Here is a 26,355-nt window from a genome sequence, read left to right on the forward strand (position 1 = left end):
CCTGTCCTTTATGGCTAATATCCACTTAGAAGTGAGTACCTACCCTGTGTGTCTTTCTGGATCTGGGTTACCTCACTCAGCATATTTTCTAGTTCCATCGATTTGACTCCAGGTTTCCTGATTCCCTTGTTTTTAACAGCGGAGTAGTGTTCCAGTGTGTAAATGTAGCAGTTTATCCACTCTTCAGTTGAGGGTCGTCTGGGTTGTTCCAGTTTCTGGCTATTATAAATAAAGCTGCTATGAACATAGTTGTCTTTGCGGTATGATAGAGCATCTTTCTGGGTATATGTCCAGGAACAGTATAGCTGGGTCTTGGTGTAGAACTATTCCCAATTTTTAAACAAGTTTATTTTGTCAGATGTAGTGGTGCAGACTTTAACCACAGCGTTAACAAGGGAGAGGAAGGCAAATCTCTGTGACTCCTAGGACACCCTGGTCTACAAAGTGGGTTTCAAGTCAGTCAGGGCTGCATAGTAAGACCCTCTCTCTCTTACACACACACACACACACACACACAGCTATGTGTACAGGATCTTGCCATTGTGTATGTATGTGGATAACTTGCTAGAGATGTTTTCTCTTTCTACCTCGTGAGCTCTGGCAGACTGAACTCTGGCTGCCAGGCCTAGCGGCTAGTCCCTTTACTCACTGAGTCACTCCGCTGGCCCTCTAACTGAACTTGGATTTGGCTAGGTTGGCTGGCCAGTGAGCTCCAGGGATCCCGACGCCGTCTCCTGCAGCCCAGCACTGGGGTTACAGGTGCTGGTGTGTGTGTCTGTCTGTCTGTCTAAACTCAAGTCTTCACATTTGTAAGGCAGGCATTTTACCAACTGCACGATCTCTTGATCTGGCTCTCATTCTTAAAACCTGACATTTTTTTGGTTTGTGTAAATATACATGGTATTTATATAGACAATGAACAATCATATTTAGGGATCTGGATTAAAAATACGAGAAACATGGACCCCCAGAAATAGCCTATCTCATTTGACTTCTTCCATCCAATTCTGTGTTTGAATTTATGTTAAATTCACAAATTGTTTAGTGTCATTTGGCAACTTGTAATTCTAAAGGTCTGTCTTCTTGCTTCTAGATGTCCTAGGAAGTTGCTTTTGCTGACTAACACAATGTCTACCAAGCTTGAGAATCACTTCTGGCTCATCTGTTAAGTAGAACCCCAGGCTTCTTCTCTCAAAAGACTGATGAACCTATACCTGTGCGTACAATGCCTAAATCCTTCTCATTCTTAGTACCCGGAGAAACTGAAGACCTAGGGTTATATCCAGTTAGCAAATGGGAAGAGGGAAAGTAGAGTCTCTGGAAGAAACGTGCGATTCCTGAAAATAGACTGAACCATGAAGTGTCCATAGAGATATATGTGGAAAATTATAAAATGCCAAGTTGTAAAACATCAGCTTCTTCCTGCGTTCAGGATTTCCCTGCGAGGTAGTGCGTCCTGTGCTCAGCAGACACCTTCTCACTAGAGGGCCAGACACAGCGAGAAGCCACATCTAAACCTTTCTTTTCTGGAATGACACTGCAGACTATCAAAACCAGCAATCTTTGTACCAAATGTGCTTACTCACCAAATTTATTTTTGAACCTTCAGAACACCAGATTACGACAAACTAAAAACAAAGCACCAAAAATCGTCACACATTAATACCTGAGCGGAGACTGAAGGCAAACGTCCACCTAGTAAACTACGCTATCATGATGAAACACAGGTAGAGACATTTACGACAAGCTACAATAGGTAACACTTTCCCCCAGGTCACAGCCGGTTAAATGTAACAGTGTTAATTATATCACAGCAGAATGCACAGCTAGCCACACGCCCCGCATTCAGTGCGCCGTACAGCGCTTTGGAGAAGCATGCACGTTCAGCCAGTGGAGCCGCGCCGTGCTCACTTGCGTTCACACTGCAGGACAGGCTCCCTGCTCCCGGTACCGTATGGATGAGAACGAGTCCACGGACAAGCGGATGATGACTTTAGAGTCTCCTCAGCAGCCGTGAGTGCTTTGTGCTTTGTGTTAAACACTTGAAAGGTAAAAGCTGATGTCAGTTACTTCCTGGATTATACCTGCACTCTTGGCAACTTCCTTGTTGCTCTGACCAGGCCTTAAAAAATGATGCATTGCCATTTCTATATATTGTTAAAGAGACTCTTATTTAAACAAAAAACTGCTTAACAGGGGTGTTGGAGGTGAGCTAGGAAGAAAGAAATACAGTTGAGTTTATGCCCAACAGTAACACGTAAGAATGAACAACAGAGTACATAGAAATGTGGGCATCTTTGGGCAAAGAAAATGTTTATACTAGAAATTGAGTAATTTGGACTTTAATGAAAATTACACTCCTTATTTTGAATAAGCGCATAAAAATGTAAGGCTTCATATTAAATTAAAAAAAGAGGAGGTAATTCTCCCTTGAAACCATAAAAAAAAAATTAGCCAAGAAAAAGAACAAGGAAAGTGAAATAGTAATGCTTCAAAAACTACACTGATCTGAGGAAAATCATTACTGGGTTAATAATATTTATTTGAAAATATAAATGCAAGCCTCAATCTGCCACAGCACTGAACACAAGTCTTAGAAGGAACTCATATCTCCAATAAGATTATTATCAATAAAACAAAAATATATTTCAATGATTAATATTTTCCATATTCAGCACGTTTATAAACAGAAGTACCGTTACTACCACTTAAAATATTTTCCCCCAGAAACTTTAGCCAAAACCTAATTTCCCACATATATTCAGACTAAGTCAATTTAAATTAAAAAATTCAAATAACAGAAATCTCTGAAAATTAAGGGGGGAGGAGCACAAGAACAACAGCTGTGTAAGTACTAAAGAAGTATGAGCCAGTTTGTACTTAGAACTTTTATTTCAACAACGTAAAAGGACTTCAGATGAATTTGAGAAGGCCACCTGTTGTAAAGTTTACAATTACAAAACTGTAATTACATCGTTTTGTCATTTTAAGGCACAGTCTGTTTTATCCCAAAAAAGTTGAAGGTCACAGTGATGATGTATATTCAGTTTTGGTTTGTTTTATCTTGGGCACGCTGCTACATTTACAGTTAGCCCTAAGTTTAAGAAACCGCAGCTTCACTTCAAAACGATACACATCAGTTCCATTAAAAAAAGTAAGTATGCAGCACAACTTCCTAATTTATACTAAAAAAGAAAAAGAAAAAGATTTCTCACACAGCAGGGAGGAGGAGGAGATTTGCCCAAGCACTCCGACGAACACCTGTTTCTTGATGGCACAAGCAGAGTCCTGAAGCCAGCTCTCATTCCTATGACCCTACCCACAGTCCCCAACAGTCAGTCCCATAACTGTCACTCCATCAGACCAAATATTTCCAGAGCTGGTTTGCTACGCTGCCACTTCACTTGTGAGGGTCATGTATGAAAAATGTACCAACCTAACTGTACTGTGGGGCAGAGAAGCAGTAAAAACCGGTCAGAAAAACGGAAATGAGATGCTGAGATTTCCATGGCATGCCTCTAAGGAGGAGCTAGAGTTCATGCAAATCCATAGTGGCTTCTGCGCCTATTCTATTTCTAGTCTTGTCTAACACCGTATCAGAGCCAGCGTTTTCATGAACAGCCGTATCCATGCTATCTGGTAGGAGATGTGCATGTTAAATGGTTTGCTTTATTGGACTACATTGGGTTCTCCTAGATAAACACCAGGGACTGAACAGAAACACAGAAAACAACAACTCCACAGGGCAAACTTTCAGGTATATAAACCAGATACCTACACCAAAAATGGACTGTACAAAACAAGTCCGAAGCCAGACTACATGAAAATGATTACCTAATTAACTGCCAAAAGATCACTACTGAGTGAGTTAACCTTTTACCCAGCAATGTCAGGACGCCAGACACAACCGAACATCGTTCTAAAGCTTTGAACATTTTTTCAAAGAAAAATAGAGTATGGACTATGTTTTTTATTATATCCACATTTATTGTAAGTCCTAGATGAAAAATACTAAAAGATTACTTTTGTTTTAATCCCAATATACTAAGAAAAGTTCATTGGCACAAATATCCAGAGGTATTGTACAGTTTCATTTAGCTTTGGTGGCAAAGAATGTTTGCTAACCATGAGAATACTTACAGTTTCCAATACAGATTATGCTAAAAAGAATTTAAATGTATACATATATTTTTTTTTCTAAAAAAGGGAAGTAAAAAGTCCAATATGAAACAGAACAAATACACATGAAATACAAACTACACTGGCCATTAGGCTCTGGGGAAGTGAATAGTGTTACAGTGTCTATAAACTTTATCATAGCAACATCGCTACCTTACAAAGACTAAAAATCAAAACAGCATTTAAAATAGCACACGGACTTTACAAAATGCCTCCCTGCAGGCTTCCTAACCAGAGATGAGAATTCAGATATGCAAAATTTACAGTAACTAAGTAAACACCAACAGATAGAATTTCTCACTGAAGATCAAATGCACAGTCTACACACTGATTCTGAGTCAAGAGGACAGTTTCACATAAGGTCATCAGAAATTCACAGGTTTCTTGGTATTTCAGATGGTTTTTTGGCAGCGTAGTATGACAACCTCTTAAAAAAACTTCTTGATTTTAAAATTATTATTCACAGACACTTAATCAAGCTGTAACTTAGTGCCAACCCTAAAACACATTATCAACTTAGCTGCATTGTTACAGTTATAGTATTTAGAGTAATAGCATGCCTATGAACCAAGTCACTCACTTGCTTAGTAACTTATTCTGTTTTCAAAACCAAGTTACTAACATTATCAAATTCTAATTTTGTTTTTTCATAATGTTTTAAAAATGAAGTTTATGGATTTATAGCACACATTTGGACAGCTGATCTGACTCCCATTTCCCACAATCCTATGCAAATTTAGGCATGCGAAGAACCCAGAGCTTTCTTCTTTCTTCACACATCAGTAGGCCTTATGTTGAAAAAGCAGATAACCACAGAATTATAAATGCTTCTTGTTCAAAAAGATTGCAGTAAAATTCCAGCTCTCATAGCATGGCTCCTACATTTACTTTACTTGGTAAGGAAGCTTTCTTGAAAGGAACAAATGTCATAAACACAGAAACTTTCATTGTTTCCCTTAGTCCAGCAAGTGTCATACTCCCCAAGTGGATGGTGACCCTCGATGAACTTCACAAAGTCTCCTGTTTCCTATGATACACAAATTCACAAATCTTCCACACAAATAAAAGCGATCAACAAAACCCTAGCTATCTAAAGCCTCAACACTTTTGGATTTCTCCCAAATGACTTTTTAGAAAGCACTCCCTATATATTCAAATGCAGAATTTTAGAATAAATTCTGCACCAAAAAAAAAAAAAAAAAAAAAAAAAAAGCAAGGCAACGCACTAATTCAGACCTGATGTCTACGGAGGAACACAGGCCACCTGATTTATCCCTGATTCTGGAATCAACAGACCTACTGTACTTCCTGGTATTTATGGATTCCCACTTCTTAATTTTTTTGTGTTTTCCTATGTGTACATGTTTGTGTGTGTACACCTGTGTTTGAGTACAAATTCAGGTGCAGGGAGGGGTCCGGGCAGGGACAAAGGTCAATGCTGGTACCTTCCTTACTCACTCTCTACCTAATTTTCTGAGATGGGATCTTTCTTGCTTATCTGGCTAAGTTGGATGGCCAGCGAGCCCAAATATCTACCTGTTTCCACCATCCAGTGCTGGGGCTGCAGATACACAGCTTGGCCCACTGTCTCACATGGCTTCTGGGACTCTACACTTGGGTCCTCATGGTTGCACTGCAGGCAGGCACTTTACTATCTGAATCATCTCTCTAACCCTCATTCCCATAGTCCTCCTGTGGCTTTTGAGAAGCACTGAGAATGAGTTCTTCTTCCCTTTATTTTGCTTCATCAGAGACTCTGACAAGAACTCAGTGGTTGCCTCTTTGATCACCTCCCCCTCAGGGGGAAGTAGCCTTATCAGGCCACAGAGGAAGATAATGCAGCAAGTCCTGATGAGACCTGATAGGCTAGGGTCAGATGGAAGGGGAGGAAGACCTCCCTTATCAGTGGACTTGGGGAGGGACATGGGAGGAGATGAGGAAGGGAGCATGGGAGGGAATGAGGAAGGGGCTAAGCTGGGATACAAAGTGAATAAACTATAATTAAGAAAAAATAAATTAAAAAAGAGGGTACATGGAAAATGAACACACTAAGCTGTACATGAAAAGTCCAAAGAGCTTAAAATATATATAGAAACTTGATGATAAATAAGACAATGAGTCTTGCACAAATTTGTGAACATTGCGAGAATGTTGACGTGTGGCAGTGTAATCAACAGCAATATTCGGCAAGCCTGCCTACTGCAGTTATTTTTCTTCAGTTTATAATCATATAGATAATATTATAGTTCACTCAATAAAAGGTATCCCTTAATAGTTATGAAATTATATAATTAAAATATAAAAAGAATTAAAAGACTAATCAATACATGATTAATATACATACAAGACAGCCTCAAAAATCAGTGTTAATTAACATAAACACTTTCTTTAGACTCACTGCTATTGAAGTTTTCATTATGGTAATAACCAAGAAAAGAGTTAAATTTACTTAATTTTGGCATGAAATTAATCTAGGCAAGATGTGTCAATAGTAGTACACACCGGTAACAGCAATTCCTATGTAATTATCAGGTCCAGGACTGGAGAGGTGGCTTAGTTAGGAGTGTTTGCTATTTTGGAGGATTTGAGTTTGGTTCCTAGCATCCATGTACAGAAACTCACTACCCCTTGTAACTCCCGCTCTAGGGGAATCCACTGCCCCTTGCTGGCCACCATGAGCACCTGCACACATGTGTACACAGACATAAATAACAATGAATCTTTAAAGAAATGATCAGGTCACGATCATAACGGCAATAACTCTATGAGGGCATTTCGCTCGGTGTTCCCCGCTGTCTGACATATACCCAATATCTTCACCAGGGGGAATCCAGTTGCTGAATCAGCACATTTCCTCAAAACTCAATTTCTTAAAAGCACAACAGTGGAACTCAAAAATTTGCTGTACTAATCTCTAACTTAACTAATATTTATATAAACATGACAGATAAAAGCATGTGATGTTGATATAAGATAATTTCCTTTTCTTAAGGGAGGGCAATTTTCCTGATCAGATAAGAGTCTACCTAGTTTTTTGAGTCTAAATCTTGATGGCAAATTTTGCCAAAGCATGCCCATCTGTGTTTATGTGTGTGTGTGTGTGTGTATCTGTGAATACAGGTGGCAAATGGGAAGACCCAGATCACTATTATTTGAAATATTTTGCTGGCATAAATAAAACTTTGGAGCTTGGGAATAAGTATTTTCAGGCAAAAAAAAAAAAAAAAGTGTAAATTAGTGTGCTTCAAGATGTACTACTCCTGAGCAAGAAACCCAATTTGCTGCATCTTATTCAAGAGCAGCACTGATTAAGCAGTGAGGAGACCTTACATCTCATAAATAAATAATCATGACTGTCAAAAGGTCTAACACCAAATTCTGGAAAGTTCTTTCCGGGTATAGATTCTGGTCAAATAAAGTATTCCATTAGCACGAAGCTGAGATGTGTCTGTAACATCACCAACAGAACGAGAGACAGCATGTGTACAGATGCTGCACAAGTCTAGCAAACTCTAAGCAGGGATGTCCCTGTTTAGATATATAAGGGGTGTGCCACGAGGAAACTGTATTATCTAATGGACTCACTCTCAGGTACCTGCATAAACACTATGGTAGAGTTTACTCCTTTTCATACTTTTCTGAAACAAGAGACTAAAATGTCTGCCATTTCTAGCATGATGGCTTTCTTCTAAACGTCTGAATACGTGAAAATATGAATACTTAACAAGCCAGCCACGACAGCAGCAGAATCGAGAAACTAACTAACCTCTGTGCTGACAACACAGCCCTTTGACTAACGCTGAGAAAGGAAAGCTCCAAGGAAGGACTCCCCCAGGAAATGAGTCAAGCTACTAAAGTGGCTGAAGTGGGGGGGCCCCTGGTGGGCAGCAGTCGCTGACAGGCTGTGACACCAGGTGCAACAGCAGGGAGGACAAGCCGACTCTCCAGGTCCATTCCTGGGGAGTGACTGTGAGTTCGTGACCCTGGAGGACGTCACAGGAGAGGCTTACAGGCCTGTACAGGACGCACATCTAAGTGAAAGGCTCCAGGAGGCAGGTCTGTCTCTGCTTGAGTTCGCTCTAACTGAAGGCCAAGAGCAACTGCATTCTTCAAACTCCTGACTGTCCTCTTTTTCTGTAGCTGAGAATGAACTACAGTTGGAAATGAGATAAAGTGCTACCCCCACTGGCAAAACAGGCCTAGGAGCCACCTCTGCAAATCAAGATCCCACGCTAACGGAGTGACAGACACCTGCAATCTCTTCTGGCAGTGTTCACGCTTTCAGTACCAACTTACGGAGTAACTTATGGTGACACCCTCCTCCCCAGGAGACACCCTCCTCCCCAGGAGACAAAAAATCATGCAGACCCAGGGTTGTTTTCAACCTCTGGAATTTAGTCACTGTAATAATAGTTTATCATGCCTGGAGGCACTTTTGGCAGCCATTGGGGCAAGGATTTAAAACAGGGCAGACACTGTGCCAATGCAGAATCTGCAAGACTATTCTTTTAATAATAGACCTTCCGATAGATCTCCTTCTTGCTTCTCATATTCACCAAGGACTCATAGTAAGATTCCTAGTTGAAGTCTCAAGAAAATGTCATTGTTTTGAATTGAATTCCTATGGCTAACAAAAGTCTCCCTTTAACTTGAGGCTCTTTTCCATAGTTGTACAGGACAGATCAAGCTCTGTCCCTGCTGGCTGCCAGAAATTGAGCACAGACTCCTTCTAGACTAATTTACTTCTGAGGAAACAGTTATGACTTTTAACAATCTTTTATGACTTATTTTGAATATGTAAATTATGTCAAATATAAAACTCACTTTTCAAAGGAAAGTCTGATGAAACCAGCAAGAGTTTCTCGTACACTACAAACATCTATAGGTCTCTAGAGGATTCCTGGGATGGCTGATGAAAGCTAGCTTGTATGTACAGGAGTCCTAAAGACAGAGGCCACAACATCTCTTCCCTCATTTTTTCAGCTATGACGAGTACACAGACGCTACATCACAGAATGAAACCATGCTTCCACTATTTCCCTCAAGCGTTACAAAACTAATTTCCTATTTTCAATACTGTAAAAATAGACTTGTCTTCTCCAAAGGACCTCACTGTTCGTCTTGGCGGAGCTGCGTGGTCGCTGTACCACTGGTCCTAAAGGCATAAACTGTTTTCATCGCTCTTAAGTCCAGTTTTACATAAAATTGCATAACGCATGGAATAAAAGAGGGATGATGACAAAACCTGGAACCCTGTACAAGTGGGAGGAGCCGAAAGCGATCACACCAATAGCCAGAGGAAGTGGAAACTGTGAGGCAGTCTTCAGCAATTTACTGTAAAGAGACAGAGAAATATGCAGCATTAAACAACTAACTACATTTGTGAGCAAAGGGAAATATGTTAATCTTTAATATAGCTTTGTAAAGTTAACATCATAAGTGATTTTTGCTAGTATTTAAGTTTTATTTATTTATTTTTTGCTTCCTGATCATCCTCTTTTTGTTATTTGTGTTTTATTTTGTTTTGTTTGAGACAGGAACTCACTCTATAGCCTTGGCTGGCCTGAAACTTACAGGGGCTGGCCTGCCTCTGCCTCCCCAGTGCTGGGATTAAAGTTGTGCACCACCATTCCCAGCTCTTCCTTTTGGTTTTTTGGGATAAGGTTTTGTGATATATGATAAAATCCAAGGTGGCACTGAACTCATGATCTGCTTTGTTTTCTGAATACTGGGATGACAGGAGTATGCTTCTAAAGTTATTTCAAATGATGAGATTTTTTTTTCCCCTGAGAGAGGGTTTCTTTGTGTAGCCTTGTTTGTCCTCAACTCGCTTTGTAGACCAGGCTGGCCTCAAACTACAGGCAATCCCTGGCTCTACCTCTGTGCTGGGATTACAGGCTTGTACCACTGTGCCCTGCTTAAAAGTACTTAAAACAGCAAAATTACATTTTAAAAAGGAAGGAAAGAACAATACAAACAAACAACCGAGGAAGCATGGTTTCCCCAAGAAAAGGAACATAAGTGTAAACCCCTTTGATTTTACTCTCAAAATGGAGAAACTAAAGCTAAGAAGGTAAGTCTATGGAACAGAGAGCCATTAAATGGCCAAGTGGAGATTTGCTCTTATTTATTTATATAATTTATTTGTTTGAGACATAAGCCAGTCTAGTCCAGGCTGGCCACAAACTACACAGCTGAAGACAACCCTGGCTGCAGATTCGCTGCCTCCTTTTACCACCTCGGTGCTCAGACCCCAGGCGAGCAGCAGCCCTCCTGCTTCCACATTACCATTTAAATCCCAGGTCCGGCTGGCACCAGAACAGCTGTAAGTGTCTCAGAATCAGCTGAAAAGGCTCCCAGGGCAAAGACTGGGTCACAAGAGACCAAGTGTTGTTATGGAGCATCTCACACCCAACACAGGCGGAAAGGCTGAACCTTAACTCAGCTGATTAAGGCCGCCGTGTTAGCTACAGCTGCATCCACTTAGTTACTCCTACGCTTCTGGGAAGTCAAATCTTAGGTATCATATCTTTTAAAAGTTAGGTTGTTAAAAGAAAAAAAAATCCTCATTATTTCCCAATAAAACTCCCACAGTTAAGAAAACAAGCATAATATATTTGCATGAGAACTATATTTGCATATTCAAGATAGTCACCTTGTGGCTTAACTTTCAGGAGGTCAAATTAAATACAGATAAAGAGTAGATTTCAAGAGATAAAAGTGATAACATCCAGTAACAGATGGAAGAAATAACTTAAACCATTATACCTCGACTTTACTGAAACCGTGTGAGTATTTCCAAGAACCGCAATAGCTGGAATAAGGAGAAATGCCAGGGGTTTGCATGGGTCTGGATTAAGCTTGAAATAATACCTAGGATAAAAAGAAAACATATATCAAGAAAGCAGAACTGAGGGTTTTAAGTGATCAGAATCAAATTAATTAATTTTTAAAAAGTCCCAGGAACATGACAGTCACGAGATTCTAGACTGCTTACAAAGCCACTATTAACAACTCCTGCTCTAGACCGTCCTCGAACTCGGGGTTTTACACATGGTGCTATGTTTACACATGCGGCCTCAGGGGAAATAAACACACATGGTGGAAAGCACTCAAAACTGACTACAAGGCTCACACAGCTCAGAAAAACAAATGACTTAAAATACATCAAGATGACCTTATGTCGAAACAGATAATATGGAGGCTCAAAAAAAGGTAACTTCTCATTAGTTTTCAAAATTTACAATTTCATCGTTTGCAGTTATTGACAGAATTCCGTAGCCTTTGAGAAGCTGGCTTTATCCTCAGTTCTAAGTTTAAACAAAATTCTGGATCTTGGCTAAAATATGAACAAAAGAAGGAAACCAGTATCTGTGACCTCTGATTTTGTTTCCTGAACTGACTTTGATTCTGCCAATTTTCAGCCTGGTGTGAGAGGGACCAGAAGTTTCCAGCACAGCGAGCCGGCAGCATAACCACCAGAGGGCAGCACTAGCCACGGGAGAAAGCCACAGTTCTCGTAAGCTTTGGCTGCAGTGGGGGATTTGTTATGGCAGAGACTCCTAAAGCGTGCACACCAGGACGCTGCTTTGCTCCCTGCCAAGGGCTCTAAGCCAGGCACCCTCTTATGGCAGAGCCTACTTCAAGACTGACACATGGAGGGGACCTGAAAACAAGGAACAACTGCAAGTCAGGAAGTGCAGGGATAAATACCAAGGGTCTGGGTTAGGGGTCACCACCAGGGATGGCCATGGGAAGAGTGGGAAGGTTCAGACAAAAACACAGCAGCGAGGCCAGGCTGTGACATAGGCAGGAGCGATGTGCCCGCTGCTAGCCACGCGGGTCCAGTCCTACTGCCTGTGCGTTCCTGTGTTCTGAATTCCGAGCCTGCCGGGGGTGGCTGCCTCTGGAGGAGCTCTCTGCCACATGAGGTTTGCTAGTGGGCGAGTCAGACAGCTCTGAGCTCAGGTCCAGCGGACCCTTTGATTACCCCAGTTTCTTCTGTCCTATAAAGGTTTACTGCTTGGAGAGGCTGAGGCACTGAGCTCACAGTTTTCCCCCATGGTTTCATTGAATAGATTCTCTCTGCCTTTGGTGTACCTATCCAGCTTAGAAAGCAGGGTCCAGCCTGTTTTCCCTCTAACTGGGGAAGGACCTTGGGAGCGAGCGGGAACCTTACTGGGTTGGCTACCGTTCTCAGCAAGATGTATTTCTAAAGGGCATACAGCCTCGATGTGCACCACGTACCCTTGAGCCACCGGGTCCCCAGCTGCATACAGCTCCAACATATGGTGGTGACAATAAGGTACCACAACAGTCTCCAGATGCTACCTGCTGAAGGATCCTACTTCACATCTGGCCCACGTCAGTGTCACAGGAAAACACTTCTTTAATTCTTTGAGATTTTTAACTGTTTATTTTGTTGTACTTTTAGTTTTCTATTGTATCTTTGTGTCATTTTAACTACTTCTTAAATATAATTTTATTCCTTTTATCTTTGTCTAAGTATACTAGTATGTTCTATTTTGTATTCAGATATTTATGCTCTTCTTTTCCTAACATTCTCTTTATTTCACGTGTTTCTCTTCTCTCTCCTGCACCTTCCACTATCTCATTTCTTTATCGTGATTTTTACCTTTGCTGACTATTACATATACTTCTTGCCGTTTTCCCCCAGTGGTTGTTAGTGGTGTACACCACCTGTTTTGAATTGACTTCTTGATTTGCTTTGTCGTGATCTGAGATCTTTTTAATCTGTTTTGTTGTGGTAGTACTGCAGCTTTGATAGTACATTTTCTTCTGTCTGAGTGGTACTGGGGGTTAATTCCTCAAGGTGAAGCACCAACCCCAATAGACAGGCAAGACACAACACAGAAACTTGAAACGGCAACCTGAATCTTGCAGAAGTTCATAGCTGTAGTAGTTGAAGCAAAGATACTAGGACGCTTGAAATGGCAAAGAACTCACAAGCCTTGTTTTAAAAAACAGTGGCTTCAAAGAAGGTTCAAAGAAGCAGATGAGTAGGGTGCAGTGGTATACACTTGTAATCCCAGCACTCGGGAAGGCAGAGGCAGGCGGAGCTCTGTGAATTTTAAGTCAGCCTGGTCTACAAAGCAAATCCAGGACAGCCAAGGTTACACAGAGAGGCCATGTCTTGAAAAAAACAAAAACAAACAAAGAAAGAAATGAAAAGCTCAATAATTAATTTAAAAATTCAGTGGAAAGTCAACAATAGACCATATCAGGTGGAAGAAAGAGTATCAGGGAACTGAATACAAGGTATAAAATAATTTTAATCATACAAGAAAAAAGGAAAGCAGGTGAGGAAGGAAGAAAAAAAAATTATGAGCATGACACCCAAGACCCTGGGAGATCAATGAGCCAAATGCTGTAGTGCATCTGAGGAAACAGACGGAAACTAAAAACGCAGAAAACACATGCAATGAAATTTACACAGAAAATCCCCCATCTAGGAAAAGAAGTGGGCAATCAGCTAGAAGAGGCATTAGGAACCCTGTGTGGACAGGATGAGCAGGGAGCTGCTCTACATTACACTACAGTTCAGAACAAAGGGTACTGACAGCGGAAAGAAAGGCGGCCAAGCTGCACCTTAATGACAGACTGTCTCTCGGCAGGAAACCAAGAGCCAGGCAAGTGTGAGGTAGTATCCTTTTTTGGTTGGTTTTTGACATAGAAATTTGCTACATAACCCAGATGGGGCTGGAGCTTGCTTTGTGCCTCAGGCTGACCTTGAACATCTGAATCCCACAATTTAGACTCTTACGGGTGTGTGCCAGTGCTTATGACTTGAACTGGTGTAAGCCCTGAAACAAAGTAATTGCTAACTAAGATTACCTTTTCTAGTGTGCTGGTTAGTTTTTCTTAAACTGACACAAGCTAGAGTCACCTACAAAGAGGGGACCTCAGCTGAGGACTGACTCCACCAGACAGGCCCATGGGCATATCTAGGGGTGCTTGTGTTTTTAATTAATGATTGATATAGGAGGGCACAGCCCACTGTGAGCAGTGCTCTCTGGGCAGGTTATATTCCTGGGTTATATGAGATGGCAAGCTGAGCAAACCACGGGAAGCAAGCCAGTAATCCACGTTCATCCAGGAATTCAGCATCAGCTCCAGACTCCAGACTCTTGCCCTTAACTCCTTCCTTTACTGAGAACTATAACCTGTAAGCCAAAAAAAAAAAAAAACAACCCTTTCTTCCTCAAGCTGGTTTTGGTCAGCGTTTCATCCTAACAGAAGTCAAACCAGGACTCCCAGCAAAGTTCTCCTTTTACTTTTAAGCAGAACTAAATACCTTCATGATAAGAATTTGTGACAGTAATTCAGGGATATGAAAGGAGTAATGCAAAAGAAGGTACTTAAAGAAATACCACATACAAGAGAAGAAAAGATACACACAAAAATGAGAGCTATGGAAAGAACCTCAGTAGAAAATCAGTAACTACATAAGACTTAGGAATGAATCAAACGTTAATAACAGTTATAAACAAGTCTCCAATATAAGGAAATTAGCGCACACTTTTCAATAATCACACTAAACACAAACAGTCTTGATTCTCCAATTAAGACATGAATTGGCTGAACTGTGTGCCCTCTGAAAGAAACTCATCTCACTAACACGCCTGAACTGAACGTGCAAGGATAGAAAGTAGGGTTAGGGAAAGTAGCCACACTGGTAGTTGACCGAGCAGACATCACGAAAAAAGTAGTCTGAAGAGGTAGAGAAGGTAGCTAACACTGAGGAAGGAAGCGGTCCATCGAGAACATGTAACAAGGCTGGAGGGATGCTCAGCAGTAGAGTGCGGTTGACTCTCGCAGAGGACCAGAGCTGGTTTCAGCACCCATGTCAGATGGGGCATGACCACCTATAACTCCAGCTCCAGAGGGTCCAAATGCATTTGCACTCATGTGGACATATGCACACACAGACACACACTCACACAGAAAGTTAAAAATAAAATAAATACCCTCCAAAAGGAGATATAAAAAACCAAAAATATATATGCTGAATGTTGAAATCTGTAAAACAAATGCTACTGGACAGAAAAGGAGAGATTGGTGTAGGTACAATAACAGTAGATGACATCTATACTTCCTCATCAAAAGCTTGATTTTCCATATAGCCCTCCCTCAAATTTCAGATTTAACTACCTCAAATATCAAATGTACCTAAGAGACACTTATAGCATATCCTACTCACCAGTTGTGAAATACACTTAGCAGCCTACAAAATAGATTACATTTTAGGAGTTAAAAAAAGTCTTGATTTTAAAACACTAAAATAATTTTTGTGTCTTACCAAATTATAACAAAATAAAATTATAAACAAATAACAAAAAAACTATAGAAATGATACAAGCACATGGAATTTAAATAATATACTTTTGAATAATCAGTGGGGGTTGATTTCTTTAATCAAGGGAAATTTAAAAATTTGTGAAGTCAAATGAAAATGAAACATCACTTAACAGAAATTTTGGAATAAAGAGAGATTTAACAGGGAGGTTATAGCTATAAGGACCTTCATTAAAAAAAAAAAAAATCTCAAATAACCTAATGATGTGCTCAAAGGAACAGCAGATTCTTTGAATTGGTGAACAATATTGACAAACCCATAGCAAAACTAACAATAATAGGAGAAGACATAAAATAATAAAATTAAAAACAAAAAGAACAGGTATCAGCAAAATCTAGAGGACCAGTACAGAATATTTTGAAAACTTGTATAACAATAAACTGAAAAAACCCTAGAAGAAATGAGTAATTTCTTGACAGATATGACCTACATAAAATTGATCCAAGATGATATAAACAACTTATCTCTAACAAGCAGTGAGAATACATCAATGATGTCTACCAACAAAGAAAAGCTCAGGGACAGACAGATTGTATCAGATGATCAAAAACACATACATCAGTTCTCTTCAATATATTCCATAAAAATAGAACACTGCCAAAGAGTCGAGGAAACAGCTTGGTCTGAACCTCAAATAGGATGAGGATATAGCAAAAAGGAAACTATAGACCCATCTCTCTGATGAAGCAGTACAAAGATCCTTGATGAAATAGTTGCCAACTGAGTTCAACAACACAGTCAAAATTTGTAATCAAGTTGCTTTCTTTCCAGGGGTAAAAGGATGCAGATACCCACAAATAAAACAACAGAATTTAGTGCATGAATGAAATCAGAGACAAAAATCCATGTGATCATCTCATTAGATGGAAAAAAAACTTTGACAAAACTCAGTATCCATTCACAAAAAAGCTCTAAATAATCCAAGACCAGAAACAATGGTATGTAATGATATATGCCTGTAATCCCAGCACTTGGGGAGGCAGAGACAGGTGGATGGCTGTGAGTAGATGGCCAGCCTCTACAAAGTGAGTCCAGGACAGCCGAGCTACACAGAGAAAGCCTGTCTCAAAAAACTAAAACCAAACCAAAACAACAACCACAAAAAACCCCAACCAACTAGCCAAACAAACAAACAAACAAACAAACAAAAAGAATACAAGACTAGAAAGATAAGAGCTCAGCAAAGAGCAGAGCAGACATGAGCAACGTACAGCCACCTTTACACTGAATGGGAGACATGCCACAGCATTTCTCATAAAACTGCAATGATAGCAAGGGTGTCATTCACCTACTCTGACTCAATATGATGCTTGAAGTTTTGGTTATACCAATAAAGGAAAAAAATGAAATAAAAGGGATAAAAATAGAGAGGAAACAGTCAAATTATCCCTGAGATAATTTGAGAAAATATAATTTGAGAAAAAGAGAAAATATGATCCTGTACCTAAAAGTCCCTGAAAATTCCATTAGGGACTCTTAGATCTCATAAACATTTCAGCAGAGTAACAAGACATAAAGATAAAAACGTTTCAATATGCCAATAGTATACATACTGAGAATGGTATCAGAAAAACAAAACCATGTGCTCACCGCCTTTAAAGAGTCAATAGAATACCCAGGGATAAACCTAACCAGGGAGGCTAGAGATCTCTATAATAAAACCTAGAAACCATCGAAGAAGAATTTGAGGTAAATCCCATAGGGTTGAAAGACCTTCTACATTCATGGATCAGCAGAATGAATATTGTAAAAATGGTTGTATTGTATGTACAAAGCAACCTACAGATTCAAGATGATCCTGTGAAAACTCCAGTGGTTGCCAACTTTTTTGTATTTTTAGATCACTCTTCAGATACAAGCTTTCTTGTACTTTCAGATCCTTTTTTTAAAAAAATTTCACACCGTAGAGAAAATATGCCATATCCATTTTTTTTTTCTGAGTCTAGCTTATTTTAGTTAACACAATAACCTCCAATTCCATCCGTTTTCTTGGTAACAACATGTTCTTCTTTATGGCTGAATACTCCATTGTGTGTATACACTACATTTTCTTTATTCACTCATGTTAATGAACATCTAAGCTCATTCATAACTTAGCAATTATTGATATTGCTGTCCTGGCCATTTCAAGGTATCCATTCTTTGCTCAGGACAGCTTCAGCTATTTGGAATCCATTGTGCTTCCAAATAAATTTTAACACCGCTTCATTTAGCCTCCTTGGTTAGGTTTATTCCTAGGCTTCATATTGACTTTTTTTAGACTCTGTAAATGGTTTTGTTGGAATGAGGAGAGTACCAGTGGAAAAGAGAAGCTGGGACAAGAGACAGTTGACAACGCAGTAAAAGGCATGTATGAAAATGTCACGGTAAACCCCAGTATTTTTTATGCCACACAAAATAAAAATAGTTTATATTATTACTTTTTTTTGTAAAAATATCATTTTCTTGGCTGATTTCTGGAGAATATTAAAATCTAAAAACCTGTATCATCTTGGCTAATGAGGGAATGGATACATGCTGAAAACTAATTGTAGGCAACATATTGCTTCCTATTCTTAAGCAGTTTTCCTGGAGCATCAGGAATCCAGCCAGGCTCTATGAAGAGAATTTATTGTCTGAACCACACGGATAACAGTTACACAAAGAAACGCACCTAAGGTTCTTCAACCAATAGATGAGAGACGGCATGCTGAGTAGCACGACCCACGTCAGCAAGGTCATCACAGTGCTGTGCATGCGCAGGCTGTCCTCAGCGTCACCCACGGACAGGTGCAGGCTTTGCGCGGAGGAGTCTTTGTGGTGGTTGAACTTCTTTTCACTTCTTCTAGAGTGCTTGGGATGCTAGACAGCAACAAAGTAAGAATGTCAAGATAGGAATGATCCCGAACAAGTTCAAGATATTGCTTAGAATCAATCATACTAGCTAACCTAACTAAATCATCTTTCACCACCAAGCACAAATAAAATACTGAAATTACTTTGTTGAAAGTATTTTAAAATTGCTCTCATTGTGAGTCTTTTTATTATTTTATTTGAGATGGGGTCTTGCTCTGTTACCCTGGCTTGTCTCAAACTCTTGGTCTCCAGCCATCTCTTAGCTTTAGCTACTTGGGAGCTTGACCATGTTCAGCTACATTCTTTTGACCTCCTATTTTTATTGTTAGTAATAATTCAAAATAAAATTTAAAACATAGTTTTTAACAACAAGAAAAGTGATGAAGGTAACCTAGGAGCCAGTTAAATTGAGCACGATTCAAGTCTATTTTAATATTCTTTGGTTTACTAAGGTTACTTAAATTTATAATTACTTTTAAACATTATAAATTCCTAACCCACTCCAAACTTCAAAACATAACAACAACAACAAAACCAAATATATGTTTTTTTCAAGTACTGTGGTATTAACTATGCAGTTAAAAACTAAAACTTACCACTGGCTGATTATTTTTAAAAGTTGTTACGATGGCTTGGAGATGAACAACCTAGGAGGAGGAAATTAATTTAATTTTACTTGTATTTGGAACAAAAACAATAGATTTTTTTTTTAAAAAGTTAAAACTGAAAAGCATTATAACCTAAAAAAATTAAATAAATATATATATGTCACTGAGTCATCATCCCAGCACCATGTTTATATATATATAAACATATATATGAGTCATCATCCCAGCAACATGTTTTTATATATAACATGGTGCTGGGATGATGACTCAGTGACTAAGAGCACTACCTGCTCTTGCATAGGACCTGAGTTTGATTCTAAGCTCCAAATGGCTCACAAGCCATTATCCAGGGGTCTCTGATGTCATCTTCTGGCCCCCATGGGCACTGCACACACACAGTGCAGACAAAACACTCATAACACATAAAAGAAAAATAGGCAACAATGAAAACATTAAAAAAATAAGCAACCAAGCTTCACTTAAGCATTCAAAAACAGATTTTATGAAATATTAATCATAACAAATACGAACTCATGTATTTAAAAAGAAAAACACAAAGGGGAAACACTACAAACTTCCAGAATATATAGCAACTTTTTAAACCCTGTAAGATTATACTCAAATAATGCCTTGCTACAGTAACTTTACAGGTCTCATAGGTCAAAAATTTGACTATATTCAATATTATACAAAAATGTTCAATTCTATGTGGTGGTAAAATACCTACAGGACTTTGAGGAAAGATTTTAAATCTATTGTTTCCCTTAAATTAAATACCTGAGGAAGTTTAGTCTATTAAGACAGTTTTCTAAAAAAATATAGTTAAAAAACCAGAGCTTAACCATATCATTTATAAACTGAAGTAAGTGTAGACAGCTTTTCAGATGCACAGAAGCTTCCTTTAGAAAACTGAAACTAACTCAGGGTACAGGTCTTGGTGTTTTAAAAGAGGCAGACAGAGCTTTGTCTAAGAGCAAAACCGTTCCGTGGTGTGGGGTCAGCAGTCCACCGTATGACCAGTGCACCATGCATGCAGCCTGTGGCCTCCCGGATCCATTCAGTGCTTCCTGCTTCCCCCGGAATATCAGCAACTTAATCACTGTTCCATCGCCTTTCATTCTTCAGTAATGGATGTCAGTATTTATTGACATGACTGGACTCATGGTTAAAACTAACAAAAGTTTTCCTACTCATCTCCTAAAGGGTGTGAGTAAATCTGTCCTAAAATATGTTTAAAAAGCTAATACTTTAAGAACAAAAGGCAACCTAAAACAGATTACATCTTCCTCCCTTTGTTTTAGCCCAAACCCCAATTCAGACCAATAATTTCAATTCTATGCTTAAATAAATATAAGTTAAATAACCAAGATGCAAAACAAAAACAAAAAAAACAAAACAACAAACCAAAAACTTGGCATCAACTTTCTGATGTAACAGAGGGTTGCATTCAGGAGAAATCACAATTTGTGTCACTAACGTCCGTGAGACATTCTACAAAGGCCAGGCCTTCAGTCTCTGCTGCTCCAACATACCTTAAACACATAGTACAGATAAGACAGAAGGATGGCAAGTGCTCCACAAGTTGCCCAACTCAATATGAGAAAGACAACTGTCAAAACAGTTAAGTCTGGTGACATCACCTTGATATCTTTTGGAAGTTCAGCAGGTCTGGAACAAAAGGAACAAAGTTTTTTTTGTTTGTTTTTTTGTTGTTTTTAATATACTAGTGTGTGTTTATATAGTTCACAAAAAAAGAAAACAATGTATAGGCTGAGGGTCCCTAATGTCACAAGAGGGCTTTCCAATCCGTGACCTCATTAGTAGCCCATAGCCAAGATACAGGTGAATTAAGCAAACTGTAAAATAACCTTCAGGTTATGTATATAAAGTAATATAAAACAAATGCATTTTTGTATTTGGAGGTTGGTCCCATCCTCAAGATTTTTCATTATGTACCTGCAAGTATCTCAGACTCTAGAGGGTCCGAGGTAGGAAAAGTCTAATGGCTTGAGCATTTCAGATGGAGAGGACTGAGCGGAAGTGCTCTACCAGCCCCTCTGCTGGTTACTAGCATGCAAGGTCACAAAGTAAACAGTAACGCATTTCTCAGTAACGGTCAGCCGTCAGAAACAGGCTCTCTAACACACTGATGTTTGTTTCACTAAGGAAGAAAACATGACAATTATTGACAGGTCCTGTGCCAGGCATGCCCAACCCTGACAAAAGAGCACCATTCCATCTGTAAGGCCTGAGATCTCACTGACAGGAACCCGGGAACAATGAGGGAAGAAGCATTGTGTGTGGCGTCCCCCATTAAAGGAAACCACATCCCAGCCAACGGCAGGCAGGGCTGAAAAGAAAACTAGACTTGAGTTTTCATCAGAAAAGCTACAAGTAGTTTTGCGTTCAAGGTGCCTTTGGGCCTGTAATACAACTCCAGTCTCTGTTTTCAGAGCTCTGTCCATTCATCCAATCAGGTAGTAAAGACCAAGTCTCCCACCTTCACATTTGACAACAGCAGCCAGCACGTTTATTTACAAAGTAAGTAATGACTAAATATTTTAAGATTCCTTGTTGGGATGTGTATGTCTGTATATATGATTTTATACTCTGCCCTTCTCTCTCCTCGTCCTCTTCTTCCCAGTCCTGAGGACTGAACTCAGGTCCTTGCACAGGCTGGTCACATGCTCTTCCCGCAGCCTGCATGCAGCTCTCACTTCACTGAGAGCAGTGAGGAAGCTTTTAGCATAGCGTTACCTTTTCAGAGCTAGCCACAGTGAAGAAAGGAGCTGCACAGACACGGAAGACAGCAGACCACTCCAGTACGCGGTGCAGGTTCCAAACAGGAAGAGAATCAGGGATACGAGAGGAAAGCACATGCTCTGGCTTGTTAAAACGACGGCATCCAATTCCGGCAAGAGCACTGCGTCCCACAGGTCCTTAAACCACGCATACCTGTGACACGGGCAAATGAGGCAGAAAGCAAACGGAACTCCAACAGCTGTTGTGCATTACTTGAGATGTCTAACCATCTACTAAAGCCCCTAACGCGCAAAAATAGTTTGTAAAATACACTGAAACAAATCTCAATCCTTTCTTGTTTGTCATGTAGCTCAGGAGATCTTCCTGCCTCCACCCTCTGGGTGCTGGTTCACAAGAGTATGCATCCATGCATGGATTTTACTTCATTCTCATGTGCATGTGCGTGTGTGTGTGTGTGTGCGTGCGTGTGTTGCACACAGACGGAGAACCTTCCTCTACAGCTCTATGTCTTATTCCCTTGAGACAGGGTCTGTCACTCAACTGGAAGTTTGCCATTTCAGCCCAGCAAGCTCTTGGGATCCGACTGTCCTTTCTCACTCAGTGTTGGGGCTTTAAATGCAAACACAGCCACGAGTGTGTTTTGTGTGGGTACCACGGATTCAAGCTCACATTTTCACAGTAAGCACTTTTACCCACAAAGTGGATGTCTCAGTCCTTGGTTCTTAATTGTTTTGAATGAAACAAATCATTCACTGTCCAAGTTTGTCTATGAGCATTAAATGTCTGAGTCCAGGCCCTCCGTACTACTTTACTCCTCCCAATCCTTGTGTGAACTAATGCAGTGTTTAGCTGTTGAAGTCAGGAGGCCAACAGCTCTTTGTAATGACAGAATGAAAAAGGTCTAAGAAATGATTCTCAATAAAAAAAATTACCAAATGTGAGTAAATCAGTAACAGATATCAACTGGATTAAAGTTTAAGCTTTTAGATTTTTAGACACATATAATTTACTTATACATAAAAATCTATAATCTCTTTTGAAATGATTACACTACTGAAAAATTGATAGATATCAATTGGACCTTTTCCTAAAAGAAAATTCAAATTTAATAAAATATATCAATTATCAAATACACCTGAACATTCATGCTACATTATGAAATCAAAACATAATTATTTTACTAACAAAATTAAAATTATTATCACAGACAATGAAACTTACCCCAACAAAAACTTAATCATAATTACAAATGGGTCAACTTTGTATGGTTTAGCTTCTTTATCCAATACAGTAGCATATTCTAAGCAATAACCTGGTGATTAAAGAAAATCGTTATGTGCAACAAAGAATTCATAGTAACTAAAATGAAGATACTTTATCCCACAATGCCTACAGTCACATGTAACAAAAGGACAACACCATACACCCCAAACTATAAGGGTCTATAGTGTTACCACACAGAGTATTCTTGGGAGGCTCTGTGTAATCCACATATCGAGCCATTCATGAAGCAAACACACGGTGTCAACGCCAGGGCCTCACAATGCATAGTTTTATAAATGTTGATAATGGCTTTAGATAGTTTTATAGAGATACAATTCTTATGCCAAACAATCCATCCACCTAAAAATCCGTAAATCAATGGCTTTTAGCATTTTGTGATGCGTCCATCACTACAAACAGTTTTAGAACATTTTCACCACCCCAAAGAAACTGTTTGCTTATAAATTTTCCTCTGTTTGGTAATCACTAATCTATCTTTTGTCCTTACAGATATTCCTATTCTGAACATGTGGTATAAATGGAACCATATAATGTATGATCCTTGTGACTGGCTTCTTTCATTTAGTACTTGTCAAGATTCAACAATGGGATAGGGGCTGTCTCTCTGCTGCCTGCCACTGGATCCTTTTCCCCTAGCTAGGCTGCCTTGTCAGGTCCCAGTGGGAGAAGATGTGCTTAGTCCTGCTGTGATTTGAGGTGCTAGGGTGGTTTGATACCCCCTGGGGACCTCCGGTTTTTAGAGAAAAAGTTGGGGGGGGGTTGGGGTCATGAGGGCAGGACTGGGAGGAGAAAAGGGAGGGAGGGGGTTGGGATCAGGCTGTAAAGAGATTAAATTAATAAATAAATGGAAAAAAGAATATATTGTATGGAAAAAAATCTATTTTCAACAAAAAATTAAATAAAACCAAAGCTAGGTTTGATGTAAAATAAAAAAGAAAACAAAAAATATTCAACTGTATTGTAACAGGTAGAGATTTTTTTTTTTTTTTTGAGGTGCTAGGGATCAAACCTATTGAGAACTTCAGGCATGCCAGGCAAGTGCTCTACCCTGAGCCATACCCTCAGCCCTTCATATCGTTTTTAGCAACTGCTTTGCTTATGAATAGCATTACTGTGGATATTTGCATATATGTTTTTAGGTGGATGAAAGCTTTCAATTCTCTTTGGTGTGTGCCTAAGATCAGAGATGCTGAGCTATACAGTAGCTTTGTTCATCTAATTTGAAGAACTGTCAGGCTGTTTTCTACAGTTGTGTATGAAGGTTCTAATTTCTCCACTTCCTCATTAGCATATTGTTATTATTATTTTACTATACTCATTCTAGTGTGTACAATCTACAGGTGATATGATCTGCACACTTGCTGAATGGTTACCCCTAATTTGTTTGAGACATACTCACACATTTAAATCCTCTAGAACAGCTAGTTTCAAATATCCCTAGTGTCTCTCTGGGATTTAGAATCAATTATCAGTCTGTTAGAAGAAAGCAATGTGAAGTGTCTCTTTTCAAAGTGCAACAAACATACTAAGGTCTGGCTGATGTCACACCGCCAGAATAGCCCCACAATTAAAAGGCTAGGTCTGAAACTCAGGAGACAACGGCTGCATGTTCTCTCTACATGCAAACTTAGTTTGCAATGCAGGTGTGTATGCACATAAGTAGGTGCAAACAAGAGTCAACCTTAAAATACAAGGGAGACCAAGAAAGAGTGGAAGCTGCTGAGGACCTAGGGGAGACTACAAAGGGATGCATGACATGAAAGAGAGCAACAGGGGGGAAGGGAGGGATTAGTAGGAAAAAATCAATTGTAACACACTTTGTTTGAAAAGGCCACTATGATATTTAATACTTTGCCTGGTAATTGTTAAAAAGGCTGGTTATGGAGCAGACCACATGTCTTTCTTTCCTTTCCTTGGAATACAGGCTGACAGATTAAACATTAACAGTAAATTCACAGAAGCTATTAGAGGGCATTCAAGTTTTCTGAAGACCATTAAAAGAACTGAGTAGTTACAAAAGATTTGGTACACAGAAATGGTGAGGAGGATTCCTGACATTCAACAGCTTGGCTGCCCTCTTTCCTCTATCCCCTACCTCCTTTGACTACTGTCCAAGCTTAGCCGCAGCTTAGTCCCTTGGAGACCCATAGTCTACATCTCTTTAGAGCCATTCTGTCCTTTGCTTTGCTGACTCTGGGAAGCTGACTTGTGGACAAGCTTCTCTGGGCGGTGGCGGCAGTCGGGAGAGCAGAACAGGAGAAGTAGGGCTAAAATTTCTCCTTCCCTGTAAGACCAACTGGCAGTGGCCACGTCTTCTGTCTTCTTCAGGTGCATGTTAGTAGTATGTATGTTAGTAGCATGTAGTAATGAGTTATTGGCTCAAAAATTAGGAGAAAGGGGAAGGCTAGGGCATGAGGGGGGAGAGAAACAGGGAAGATGAGGGAGGAAAGGAAGAGATGGGATGGAGTGAAGAGGAGAGATGAAGGCATAGGACTGGGAGGAAGGAACGGAATGAACCAAGAAGATGATGAGTGAGTGTGCGCATGCCACTGCAAGTTTATCAACACAAACCCCTCGGCTGCTGCAGCAGCAGCAAGAGGGAAGAAGGGGAGGGTATGGACGAGGAGAGACTCTGAAGGCCACAGTTCTAACTACCAACGTAAGCTTTAGAAAATAAAGAAGTCAGAAGAACATGTCTGTAACGGGGGCACGATCAACAAAATCTAAACTATGAGAAACACTGAACAAAATGTTTTCAATAAATTGCAAGAGGGAGTGCTGGGATTGGGGGGAACTGCAGCTACAGAATGTAATGCTTAAATCCAGCGACAGACTGCAGTGTGTGGATCTTACCCGGAAAGCATGAAAGACTTAAAATTACTTGACAATGGCAGGACAGCACCAACCCTCTCTTCTGGCCTGATGCTTCCGTTCCTTCTGGTTCTTTCCTTCCTAATCTTCCCTCTTCCTACCTCCCTTACTGTCCTCTCTTCCTTATTTATATGGGGCATTTTTAATGTATATAGTAACTTTTGCTCCTTTTATAAAACAAAAGTACTAAAAAAACTGAAAAGACAAAAGACTGGTCACAAAATCATATGCTATTCCGGAATTTCCAAGGTGGTGGCTAATTCTAAGAACATTCTTATTATGCCTTCTAACTCAGTATAAATAAACACAACCTAAATAAACACAACCATATGCATAAAGCCCAGCGGCAGCTCTTAGAATGTACAGGACTCTAGCTTTGATCTCCAGTACTGGAAATGAAATCAAAAGCAAGCTAAATCAACAAGGGAGAACAACACG

At 39.7% G+C, this 26,355-nt stretch overlaps 1 protein-coding gene across 1 annotated transcript in view; it reads right to left on the minus strand.

Moving 5' to 3' along the window:
* Positions 1-1,575: 1,575 nt before the first annotated feature.
* The window catches only part of Pgap1 (post-GPI attachment to proteins inositol deacylase 1), a 73,035-nt gene continuing 48,255 nt past the window's right edge, over positions 1,576-26,355 (minus strand). The window contains exons 21-27 of the mRNA XM_021655503.2: positions 22,984-23,074; positions 21,757-21,954; positions 20,532-20,667; positions 18,988-19,038; positions 18,210-18,397; positions 10,948-11,052; positions 1,576-9,513 (exon numbers count right to left, since the gene is read on the minus strand). Of these exons, the coding sequence (XP_021511178.1) occupies positions 9,375-9,513; positions 10,948-11,052; positions 18,210-18,397; positions 18,988-19,038; positions 20,532-20,667; positions 21,757-21,954; positions 22,984-23,074 (908 nt within the window). The 3' untranslated portion in view covers positions 1,576-9,374. The remainder of the gene's footprint in view (positions 9,514-10,947; positions 11,053-18,209; positions 18,398-18,987; positions 19,039-20,531; positions 20,668-21,756; positions 21,955-22,983; positions 23,075-26,355) is intronic.

Source organism: Meriones unguiculatus, chromosome 15 (genome assembly GCF_030254825.1).
Source record: "Meriones unguiculatus strain TT.TT164.6M chromosome 15, Bangor_MerUng_6.1, whole genome shotgun sequence".
In the NCBI taxonomy this organism is placed as follows: Eukaryota; Metazoa; Chordata; class Mammalia; order Rodentia; family Muridae; genus Meriones; species Meriones unguiculatus.